The 13,334-nt window shown below is 39.0% G+C and overlaps 1 protein-coding gene across 2 annotated transcripts in view; it reads left to right on the top strand.

Annotated features, from left to right (window-relative positions):
* Window positions 1-13,334, top strand: part of LOC135218276 (uncharacterized) — an 83,559-nt gene that overhangs the window by 9,507 nt on the left and 60,718 nt on the right. For both annotated transcript variants that reach the window (XM_064254487.1, XM_064254493.1), the window contains exon 2: window positions 11,699-12,119. In XM_064254487.1, coding sequence (XP_064110557.1) covers window positions 12,112-12,119 — 8 coding nt within the window. In that variant the 5' untranslated portion in view covers window positions 11,699-12,111. The remainder of the gene's footprint in view (window positions 1-11,698; window positions 12,120-13,334) is intronic.

Below are 13,334 nucleotides of genomic sequence, written 5' to 3'. Positions count from 1 at the left end.
TTCTCTTAAGTGGAATGAATCGGGAAATAAGTAAAATCATAGGACGGTTAGCAGTTCGGAGCGTTTGTTTTTGAAGAACTGACTACAGCTTGTAGTTTATTATACGCTGCTTACGGCATTCGTGCAAAGAGTCAGCTTTAGATTAAGAAAATTCTGGTCATCTACACTTCCTTCCACCCACCAACCCCCACCCCTACAAAAAAAAAAATAATATATATATATCCGCTTGCAACAAGAAACTCGAATACTACAACACCAGCTTTAACCATCTCTGATACTCGACGCATTTGCCCCAATGTGTTTTAACAAGAAATCATTGTTAGACCGAAGGCCATGAACCAGGCATTTTGTTTGGTTCCAACGTCCGATCAGTCTATTTCTAGTCAACAGACCACCACCTAATAGAACGTCGATATTTTAATGATAATAGCGTAAGCATAGTCACTGCAACGTGAGATAATGTAGTTCGTCTGTCTTACAACAGAATAGACGAAGATGGGGAACTCCCGCGAATCTTTATTTTTCGCCAAAAGCAACAACAAAAGGATTTGCCAGCGTTGAGGTCTTGTCGTTCCACACAACAATAAAGAAGGTAAAAGTTAAGCGGCGTTTCCTTTCGAAAGAGGCTATTTGTAATATTCACAGCGCAGCTGCATTCATGCGTTGTAATAGTGCTTCATCTTCATCGCTGTTGTTGTTTGTTTAGAATATTATGTCATGAGTGTGAATTCAAGTTAAAAAAAGAGGCAGAGGGCCTGGTTTACTTCATGCTAGTCACTGGGCTACCGGTACACATTCTGAGAAAAAGGATAATTCTTTGAGTCTTTGTCATGACGTTTGTTAAAATATCCGATTGAGCGTCGAAATTTGTGACCCTAGGTTCAATGTTCGACCTTGATGTGAGGTTCAACATCTTGTTCAATCAGCAGAGCCCAAAACCTGAAAGATTGTATTCACGTAGCGTCCACTTAGAGGCTTATAACGTAGAATATTACAGTTGCGATTTCAAGTTTTTTTTTTTCTGTGAAATCGCGACCATATCATGAGAACTTTTTAAGGTAATCACCTTAGGCAGCTTTTAAAGGAACGTGGAGCATCAGTTTGGTTCACTCGGTATTTAAAACTTTTATGTAAAACCATGTCACAGGCTAGACCCGAAAGCTGTATGTTAACAAAGATCCCTCAACCCCGAGGTTACCGGAAGGAGATTTCTGTAAGAGCCGGTACCTTGAGTCCAGATATGTTTTCTTGCCAGCCAGTATGCAAATTTTAAGCTTCCACATGATTCCGGGCTTGCTTCTTCATATTTTATTCTTACCTCCAGCTTCACTAAAAGTTATTTTTTCTTAAAATTAAGACTTGATTATCCTCATTTAAAAAGAAAAACTGGATCTGAAACAAAGATGCCATTTGGATTGGCACAGACCACGACGTCCTGTTTTGAACGAGAGAAATGAAACTGCCGGGTGTATTCTTCAGATTTGCAGTTTCCCTAAAACTTTCTGTCGGTAAGGATTATTTGTACTTTTTCATTACCAGTGTGTGCTACTCGTTTTGCAATGTCAGCATCCATAATCTGTTGATATATCGATGAGGCACACTTCTGCCCAGCATAAGAGATCACCAGTTCACTGCAACACTGTAGATTAGTAGGCCTAGTCTTAAGCCACTTGAAAAGCCAAGTTCTTGGTCTTTAGTAGGCCTAGTCTTACTGTTTTTTAATTTTTTCAGTTCCCCATAGTTAGGTGCCGCCAGTGCGCCTCTCGCATTACACTGTAGGGATTATTTAGAGTCTGCAGCATCCCTTCAGCTCCTAGCTGCAGCTGCAACCACTGTCATTCCTTTTTACTGTACCTCCATTCGTATTCTCTTTCTTCCATATTGCCTTCCAACCTCTCCTAAAAATTGTTTCATAGTGCAATTGCGAGTTTTTCTCTTGTTACACCTTTTAAACCTGTTTACTCTCAATTAACCTTTCAGCGCTGAATGACCTCATAGTCCCCGTGCTTGGCCTTCGGCCTAAATTTTGTATTCTATTTTACTCTACCTTCAAAAGCCTTATTCATGTGCTTTCTTTTGTCACTCGTATCTCGGCTTCTGCTTCTTTTCCTGTGATTTTTAAAAATTAGTTTGTTAAGCATTTTGGGCTTAGCCTGCCAAGAATGAAGACGACTCGAAATTTGTATAAACAAATTGGAAAAGACTGTTCTGAATTATAAAAACACTTGAGTTACAATTCAGAGCTCACTTATTCCTCGGCTTACCTTGACGTCATCGTGAGGTGGGAACATGCGTCCTAATGTCAAGTTAATTCTGAGGAGGAAGGCCGAACTTTTTTTTATTTTTTATTTTTTTTTTTTTTTTATATATAAGACTTTCAAGACACAGAGGTCATTGACCGTTCACGAGTCAGATACGAGATTAAATATGAAGCGACTATAGCGTTTCGAGGCGAAGTCAAATGCCATCGTCAGATTATATCTATATATATATATATATATACATATATATATATATAATAATATATATAACTTATATGTATAATATTATTATATATATATATATATATAATATAATATAGTATATATATCTATATGGCATTATAATATATATATATATAATATATATATATATATATTATATATTAATTATATATATATCTATATATCTATATATATAATATAATATCTATAATATATGATATATATATATTATATATATATATGTATATATATATATATATATATATATATATATATATATATATATATATATATATATCATATATATATATATATATATATATATATAGATATATAGTATATATATATTATATATATATATATTATATATATATATATATATATATATATATATATATATATAATATATATATATATATATATATATATATATAATAATATATATTATATAATATATATATATATATATCATACTCTGAAATATATATACAAAAGAATCTATACGTGCAGTTTGTTGATGCACAGTAAAAAAAAAAAAAAAGTGAAACTTCGGCACTATCGAGTTTTCAGTACAGCGTATAATGCTGTCTGAAACTCTCGAGGTGCTGCAGTATGAACCTCTCAGCCACGAACAGGCAACGCTCAGTTGCTCCTCAGATGCGGTCAAGAGAAGATGCGTCGGTGGCTAGCACCGCTAGCGGTGCCAGACGCACGATCCATGAGTAACCTTAACCTTAAGTAAAATAAAAGCTACTGAGGCTAGAGGGCTGCAATTTGGCATGTTTGATGATTGGAGGGTGGATGATCAATATACCAGTTTGCAGGCCTCTTGCCTCAGTAGATTGTAAGATCCGATGGTGGACAGAAAAAGTGCGGACGGACAGGCAAAGCCATCACAATAGTTTTCTTTTGCAAAAAAAAAAAAAAAAAAAAAAAAAACTAAAAAGTCCCATACAAAGTTTATAAAAGCCAGGAACGGGCAGTAGCAAAGTTGAATTGATTGAAATTAAAGTATATAATTATTATTGTATCATAAAATCCACGTAAGATGGCGAGTGAAAACCGGCACTTGGAACAAGTACTTTCACAGTTTATTCTGCAGTTTCAAGTCCCGGTTTTCACTCGCTGCCTTAACGTGTGATTTTATGATATTCTCAAGCACGCGGACTTTCGTGCTATGTTGACTATTATTGTAAGTATGCAATTGGTGGTTCTCTTACTTACCGAGTAAAGGGCTTTGAGTCGACTCTGTTCTTCACCATTTGTGCCTGTTTTGACCTGCACAGTAGACTGGGTGCCAGACAGTTAAACGAGTGACTCCTCCTATGGTTGTATCTCGGGATGAAATGACTATAAGGGTCTGGCAACCATACTCTAAGAGAAATCCTGCGATAGATTTTTTTCGCTCTCTCAACAATTTTGGACTTTGTCACACGTTTTCACACTTCTAACCCATGGGTCGAAATCCTGACACATGGAGGCTGGCGCATGTAGTATTTGTCACGGGCCACCTTAGACCTATTTTCCTGTTTAGACCTAATCACTCTCCCCGGTCAAAAAAAAAAAAAAAAAAAAAAAGACCATTATTTGACCTTTCTCGAAGATAAGTGACTTGTGTCGAGATCGGTGTTTAACCAACTACTATTTCCTCTACGTTTTGCACATATAAGCAAAGATTTGCTGGTTTATCTTTTATGTTTAACGGTTGGACTTTCCCTTTCTCTTGATTTTTACGGGAATAGATTATAAAAAGGTTACCTGTCCCATTTTCACTTGATCTTTCTTGAATAAGGAGTATCTAAATTGTTTCAGTCTGCTGGAATTCCTCGACTTAAATATTTCCTGTGCTTGATCTTCAACAAATCTGTACTCGCCAGCTACATGCTGCTTGGGAATGACACAAATAGTGTAGAACAAGAGGAGGACCTTGGAGTCATTATTACCAAGGACTTAAAATCCACAAAACAGTGCATAAAAGCAGAAAAGACGGCACAGAAACTAGTATGATACATAAAGAGGCAGTTCAAATACAGAAACAAGGAAACTGTGCTGCAGCTCTACACATCAGTAGTTAGACCCCATCTTGAATATGCAGTACAGTTTTGGTCACCAACACTAAGAAAAGACATAAATAGATTAGTACAAGGAAGAGCCACAAAGTTAATTCCATCCACCAGGCAAATAGGTTACCGAAGACGACTAGAGAGCCTGAACAGTATGGCTTAGAAACACGACGATTGCGAGGACAACTGATAGGAACATTAAAAATACTGAAAGGCATAACAAAAGTAGACAGTAACGTATTTACATTAAACGAAAACCAGACAAGAAATAATAGATGGAAAATAGAACTGAAGAGATATAACACATCCCATTGTGGGAACTTGTTTCCATACAAGATATGTGCCCTGTGGAATAAACTACCACCAGAAGTTGTAAACAGCAACAGTGTACAATAGTTTAATTTAAGAAAGCTAGACAAAATCATTAAGACATTGTGAATGAACAGTAAAACCTGCTCTTACAGATAAGTGAGCACACGCTGTCTCCTCGGATGGACTAACAAGTCTTTAAGACATCCTAATCCTTGTAACTATTCTAAGTAGACCTTAGGTCTCCCAACACTTCTGCTCTCTCAAGAAGCCTGTCACGTACTGTTCTCCCTCGGGTCCAAGCAGTCTCCAAAGACCTGTCATCATGATCTCATCTACATATAGAACGTCCATAATGTCCCGTTTTATATTTTTATCTCAGTTCTGTCGTCTGACTCCTGATATTCTTCATAAAGCTTTGTTCTCAGTTTGACGAAATCTTCAAGTTGTAGATCCATTGCAGTAACATGATTCATGTTCTTACATCAATACAGATCGTAGTAGACTTAAGTCTAATCTTATTTTCGTTTGCAGTCTCAGGCTAATTGATTTTCAGGTTTTGTCTTTTTAAAGCCTCCCTAAAAAATTCCAAACCCAGAGAAATTGTAGTGGATTATCGTTCTAAAGTACTTGAAAGATTTAATGTCATGAATCATTTCTCCATCACATGTTATTTCGTCCTTTTGTTCATATTCTGCCCCATAGGCTTGATTTATGCTAGAACATAAGAAGAACAAGTTTGACAAGTTTCTGGTGAGAATTGTTGGCTCCAAAACTGGCGAAAGGAGCTGCCAGTTAGAATCTAAACAAGAGCAAAGTGAAAGCAAACATTCTCTGAGGTCATTTTTATGTGATTATTCAGACTTCTTGTTTACAGAGACTGTCGTATGCGAGAGTGAAATTTTCTTAACTCTAAGCTGCATTTTGAACCTGTGTATTACATTTGATGCTCACATTTTAAGTACGTACGCACATCCAACGCTAGATGTTATATATATATATATATATATATATATATATATTATATGTATATAATATATATATATATAAGGAGCCCATAATAACGCCAAAATATAGAGAGAAAATACTGTATTTCAGAGACTGCTGTCTCCCTCTTCAGGTAGATGAATGAGAAAAGTTACAGAAAAGGTGGTATTTATACCAAGAGATCCATCCACACGTAAGCCAATTTAGGTCACTGCCACTGACAATCAGTGTTGTAACAAATAATTTTCACCAGTCATTATATATATATATATATATATATATATATATATATATATATATATATATATATGTGTGTGTGTGTGTGTGTGTGTGTGTGTATGTGTGTGTGTGTTTAATACATACACACACACCAGTTTGTGTGTTCTGCTGTTTCATGCTTCTAAACATAGTCGGTCGGATGAGGCCAGCAGATCAACTGTAATTCCGTTTATTTTCGTTTTCATCACATTTGCAGCTGCGAGTTTATGGAGCTCTCCATCTACAGCGCCTTTTGTACATTTTACATCAATTGTGGAGAGAGAGAGAGAGAGAAAAAAAATGCCTCTGAACGCCATAGAGATTGTGGAATCTTCCTTCACCCCACCTCTCACCCCGCTCCCTACTTGTGTCACGAGGAGTTGCAATAAAACGTTGCAATACGAATAATGAGGACGACTGTTTCTGGTTAAAACATATTACGATTTTTCCTCCCCATGCATTCTTTGCAATGTTTACGTTAAGGAATATAAATGGATCCTAACTCGGCACCATGCTCAGCTGTCTAGGATCATCTGCTGCAGGACTCTCTCTCTCTCTCTCTCTCTCTCTCTCTCTCTCTCTTCTCTCTCTCTCTCTCTCTCTCTCTTACTCCTACTACTAGTCTACTTGAGGCATCTGCTCCTCCTCCAGTTCATATTCGGGCCTTAAATAGTCTCCAAGATTTGCTCTCTTCCTGCACTTTTTTGCATCTTGGGGGCGGGGAGCCCTTCTTCGTATGGAGGGTCCCATCCCCGTCGTTTCGCGCCATGAATGACCATACGTTGACTACGCGTCAGTCTTAGACGTAACGTTAAATCGATTTACGACATAAACAGGAAATCCCCATTAAGTAAGTAGCATGGAGGTTAGCAGAGAGCGCCCTGAGCAGGAGTTTCCTTGCGAGTCGTTCTCTGACGGTGGGGGTGTCTTGAGGGAAGGAGTGGGCTAGGTAGGAGGGCGTTATGCTCTTGGGGTGTGTAGATATTGTTTTGTCACAGTTCCCCTCCCCCCCACCCCCTCTAACATCTTGGTGGGTGGCGGGAGGGAGGGACGTATAGGGGTGAGGTGCGCGATGAATTCATAAGAAGAAAACTAGTTTTAGTCTTAGGATTTCGGGGGTGTAAGCGTAGACATCATTACGCCCGATGACGGGAAATAACATCTTTGTGATAAACAGCGCGAACGAGTGCAGTTCTGCAGACAGACAGACACAACGCCTTCAGTTGTAAGTAAGGCCACTAACTGAAGGCACTTTTGGCTTCCGTGACGGGGTGACAGACAGTTCGTGGTAGATTGCAGACAGCGCTCTCTTGAATCGAAGTATTTGAGCATTTTGAGTGACAGCTCGGGTGATAAGTGATGTCATTTGTTAAGACGGGGCTGCTGGGACGGAGTAGTGGTGTCGTAGACGTAGGCTGAGGGAAGAAACGTTGAAACAACTTGAAGTGAGAACAGTGAGGAAAAGGCGCAGTTTCGACAGTGGTTTTACAGTGAACGCACCAACCGCTAGTTTCGTTGACGCTGTTGCTTGTTGTTGAACAGCATTTCTTTTGTTAGATATACCAGTGGAATCTAGAAACATTTTTTTTTTAGTGAAGACGTGAGCATATGGGGGGGACTTCAGTTACTGATATACTATCATTATACACTTGATGCGTTCAGACGGGTTGGTATATAGACTTTTCCAAAGTTATATGAGTATGCCCTCAGACAGGTGTAATTTTGACAACGAATCCAATTTAATTTGGTTGTACAGACGGGTCATTCTGTTTGTGTGGCGTTGGTGCTGCAGAGCAGTCGATATAAATATATATATATATATATATATATATATATATATATATATATATATATATATATATATTGCAATTTGAATTGCAACTTAATTACCATGCGATACCAGATAGGTGAATACTCACTACCAGAATTGGAAGAGGCCAGCCTTAGGAGAGTTAATATTAACTCAGTGGTCTGGCTAAACTAAAAAAAAAAAATGGAAGGAATAGAAGCACTAGGTAAAAATTTGCAAAGCAGTAAATCTCGACAGCCTGACTGATATTCCTGTATGAACTTTTCAACTAGGATTTACATGGTCCCATATAATTATTGGTTCATGACCCCAACAAAATGTTAAAAACTTCTGGGATCTTTCCTAGATAGTGACCCTTCAAGGGTTTTAACCCGGTATGTCTCCACCTTTGCTGCGTGTTTAGTACGAACCCGTTAGGGATGACTGAAAAACACAAGACTGTGAATATCATAAGGTAATGACCCCAAAGAAATATTAGTCCTAGATAACGACTTTGCTGGGTTCACTATCCAGGAAAGATCCTAGTTTATTTGATCATTTTGTAGGGAACATGAATACAATTATATGGACACCGGTAAATCGTACTTGGCAAGTCCATACAGGAAGGTCAGTTAGGCTGTAGAGATTTACTGCGTTGCAAATGTTTTCTTAGTGTTTATATTCCATTTCAATTCTGGTAGTGAGTATTGACTTTCAGGTGTCGTATGTTGGGAAGCTGCCCTTAGTCTTAGTCGGGACCTGGAACGGATTAGTGGATGATGTAGTCGGTGGGGGTATCAGGCTGAACTCCAGTAAAACGAAAACACTGTAGATTAGCAGATCTCGTTCAGATTTTCCACCCCTATCCTCCCCTCCAAGTCAAAAGGACTCCTGCATGAGTCTGAAGCTTTAACTATTCTAGGTGTAACTTTTGAGAAACATCTAATGAAAGCGGTCGGCAAATGCTGCACGAAAGTTAGGAATTGTACGAGAGGCCTCATATATCCATAAGTGACATAATCATTGCAATCCGTTTTAGGTCATTTGCCCTTCCATTGGTAGAATACTGTTCTCTGGTATGGATGCCAGCGTCCACCATAGATTCATCTCTTTTAGATCGTGGTTCGTGGTGGTAGGTTTTCGTTTCCTAAAATGAGCAGTTGTGACTTGGATCATCCAAGGATGGTCTCTTGTTTCTCACTTTTTCATGAGTCTTATTTTAATAAGAGATCTTTCACATTCTCTGTTGATCCCTGATCCCCCTTTCTTGCAGAAAAACACTTTACGGGAGATAGTGCACCTCATGTGCGGTTCACTGTAGGCATTACTTAAGGTTCTCAGCGGCGTCCCTTCAGCCACCGTTGCAACCCCTTATTCCTATTTATTGTACCTCTGTTCATATTCTCTTTCTTCCATCTTACTTCCTGCTCTCTCCTAAAAAAAAATTTTGTAGAGCAACTGCTTTGAGGTTTTCCTCCGGTTACACCTTTGTAACCTCTTGCTCTCAATTCTCCTTTTAAGGCTGAATGACCTCGTAGGTCCAGCGCTTGGAATTTGGCCTGAATTCTATATTCCTATATCCCTGCCGAGAGCAACCAGATTTGCTGAACAGCAGCAATAATATGTGGTAAATCTGCCTCGCTGTCGAACTTCTCAGTTCCAGAGGTCCTTTATTCCTCCAGTTCCAGAGGTCCTTTATTCCTCCAGTTTCAGAGGTCCTTAATTCCTCCAGTTTCAGAGGTCCTTAATTCCTCCAGTTCCAGAGGTCCTTTATTCCTCCAGTTCCAGAGGTCCTTTATTCCTCCAGTTCCAGAGGTCCTTAATTCCTCCAGTTTCAGAGGTCCTTAATTCCTCCAGTTTCAGAGGTCCTTAATTCCCCTTTCCAGTTTCAGAGTCCCCTTAATTCCTCCAGTTCCAGAGGTCCTTTATTCCTCCAGTTCCAGAGGTCCTTTATTCCTCCAGTTCCAGAGGTCCTTTATTCCTCCAGTTCCAGAGGTCCTTTATTCCTCCAGTTCCAGAGGTCCTTTATTCCTCCACCAGTTTTCCAGATGTTCCTTTGTTCCTCCAGTTCCAGAGGTTCCTTTATTCCTCCCAGTTTCCAGAGGTCCTTTAAGTTCCCTCCATTTCCATGGGGTCCTTTCCTTTATTTCTCCAGTTCCCGTGGTCCCTTCCTTTATTTCCCTCCATTTCCAGAGGTCCTTTATTTTCCTCCGAGTTCCAGACCAGGTCCTTTATTCCCCAGTTTTCCAAGGTCCTTTATTCCTTCCATTCCAAGAGGTCCTTTATGCCTCCAGTTCCCAAGGTCCTTTAATTCCTCCGGTTTCCAGATTTGTCACTTTATTCCTCCAGTTTCAGAGGCCTTTATTCCCTCCATTTCCAGAGGTCCTTTCTTCCTCCTTCCAGGGTCCTTAATTCCTCCAGTTTTTCCAGAGTCTTTATTCCTCCAGTTCCAGAGGTCCTTTATTCCTCCAGTTTCAGAGGTCCTTTATTCCTCCAGTTCCAGAGGTCCTTTATTCCTCCAGTTCCAGAGGTCCTTATTCCTCCAGTTCCAGAGCCTTTAGTCCTCCAGTTCAGAGGATCTTTATTGCCTCCAGTTTCCAGAGGTCCCTTTATTCCTCAGTTCCAAGAGTCCTCATTTATTCCTCCCAGGTTCCAGAGTCCTGTTATTTCCCAGTTCCAAGGTCCTTATTCCTCCAGTTCCAGAGGTCCTTTATTCCTCCAGTTTCAGAGGTCCTTTATTCCTCCAGTTCCAGAGGCTTATTCCGTCCAGTTCCAGAGGTCCTTAATTTCCTCCCAGTTCAGAGTCTCTCCTTTATTCGCTCCAGTTCCAGAGGTCCTGCCTTTTATCCTCCCAGTTCCAGAGGTGCCTTTATTTCCTCCAGTTCCAGGAGGTCCTGTTAATTCCTCCATTAGAGGTCCTCCTTTATTCCGCCAGTTCCAGAGTCCTTTATTCTGCCAATGCCAAGAGGTCCTTTATTCCTCCAGTTCCAGAGGTCCTTTATTCCTCCAGTTCCAGAGGTCCTCCTTTATTCCTCCAGTTCCAGAGGTCCTCCTTTATTCCTCCAGTTCCAGAGGTCCTCCTTATTCCTCCAGTTCCAGAGGTCCTCCTTTATTCCTCCAGTTCCAAAGGTCCTTTATTCCTCCAGTCCAGAGGTTCCTCCTTTATTCCTCCAGTTCCAAAGGTCCTTTATTCCTCCAGTTCCAGAGGTCCTCCTTTATTCCTCACACCGCTGGACTGAAGAGGAGCAGTCAGTCTCCCTGGGAATCTCGTGCTATTGGAATTTCAAAAGTTCAAGCGAGGATGCAGTGCATTACTAAACCTCAATACTATTCTCCTTGCATTTTGATACTTTTTTTGACTTTTTGAAAATTTATATTTTCTTTTTAATCAGTGGGATATTTCCCCTTATCTCCTCTTACATCTTCCTAATGAACACCATATTCTCTGGAAGCTTGAATTTCAAGTCAGTGGCCCCTGGTGGGCTTGTTCTATATGAACGGGGTTCATCTTCTTAATAATAATAATAATAATAATAATAATAATAATAATAATAATAATAATAATAATAATAATAATAATAATAATAATAATAGGGTCCATGGGCTTGTAGTATTTGTTTTCAAAATTGGGGTTATTTTTTTATACGTACGTACATACATACATAAATACTATGTACACTATTTACTTTGTATATATGTACATTATTTACTTTGTCATTGGCACTGTGCCTTGTATAATGTTACTCTCATTTGTGTCAATCTAAATCAGTTCTAGAAGTCGTCAAGATTCTAAACTTATTTCCTTACAGGATTTCTTTATTGGGAAGCTCTCCAGGAATTCGTCAAGAATCGACCTACCTGACAGGACTTTGTTTTGGTGAACACATTTTGAGGACCGAAGTCGTTGGATGAAAAAATTACTAAACACTGAAAAGTTTGTGGATTAAGTCTAGAGGCAAAACTTATCACGTCAGAAAATGGCAGTGTGTTCTTAATAGTTTCATTTAAATAATCTAGAATAAGGTCAGAAAAAAAGTGTTTTTTTTTTCTGGAAATTTTTTTAAAGAATATACAGCGCAGTATCAAGTATTTACGGATGACTGTTTTCAAGAATCTTGACTTGTGATGATGTTGATATAGAAAAAGAAGAATGATCAATAGAGGACCGCATATTTCTCCAAGATTTTCGCGCAACACCATTCTTGTTCTCCAGCCTCTGTAGATGAAAAGGTAAGCATTGGAAAGTCTCACTAGTGACATGATTTGCTTATGCTCATGATTTTAAATGGGTATGTTTTCCAGATTTAACTTTTACACTATATTGTCCAGACCATTGACATTTGACAGATCAATAAACCAATAACTCTCTTTTGTGTTCCAACTACTTTATCATGCATCAGTGGGTAATGTGAGAGATTGATTGTCTCGACATGTCAACTATAAGATTAGTTGATGGTTCGCGTAATCATAATTCTTTTGTCAGAATTCTGAACTGAAGTATAGTTATTAGAAGCAAAACAAAGGTTTAATTTTCCTTGACACTACCTCAATTTTGGGTTTGAGCGAGCGCTGTTAGTTTATTTGACATCAGGCATACTTTAGTTGCGGCTGGAAAGTATTTAAAGTTGTACTACTGACACCTGTTAATTAAGAAGCCTGATGTAAAATTCAAATCTAAGATGGTAGCATAACTATAAGTAGAGCATCGGAGTTAATAAATACATTAGTCCGCTATATTGTACCTGCTTTATTTACAGACTCGGCTAGAATATGCAGAGTATCGAAATTTTTTTAGATTTTTTCCAACTCTTGAACGCTTCAGGAGGTTCCGGAGCCTAGACCACAATGTCTTGAAAACTCCCCTGGCAGTTGACTTAGCTGACAAAGTTGCTTCAAGGTTTTAGGACTTTGGTGACAATTACAAGAATTTGGAGCGCCTCAGTGGCGTGGTCGGTTGTGTCTTGGCCTGCGACCTCGGTGGCCGCGAGTTCAATTCTCCGGCATTCCATTGAGGGGTCAGAGATGTGTAATTCTGGTGATAGACGTTCACTCTCGACGTGGTTCGGAAGTCACGTAAAGCTGTTGGTCTCGTTGCTGAATAACCACTGGTTCCATGCAACGTAAAAACATCATACAGACAAACAAACAAACCCCCGTGGACAGTTGACATGATAGCTACATCAGCCAAGCAGTTTCTTAGTGGGCTGAGTGTCAGTACTTAAAACGTGTGCAGTATTAAACTTTCCAGCAGGTTATAGTATGAATAGGCTTCAGACAGTTACAGGTTTTTATCAAATGACGCTTCCTTGCCTTCCTTTCTGAATTTAGCCGATAGAGCTTTTCGTAATTGTATCAATTTTGGTGGTATATTGTTATCATAGATTACGCGATTTTTTAAAACCATGCAGTTGGTAATGAGAAGTTAATTGTCATAACCTACGTATT

Source organism: Macrobrachium nipponense, chromosome 19, assembly GCF_015104395.2.
Source record: "Macrobrachium nipponense isolate FS-2020 chromosome 19, ASM1510439v2, whole genome shotgun sequence".
NCBI lineage: Eukaryota > Metazoa > Arthropoda > Malacostraca > Decapoda > Palaemonidae > Macrobrachium > Macrobrachium nipponense.
Note: the sequence above shows the minus strand (reverse complement) of the source record. Positions and strands in the feature narration are given on the sequence as shown.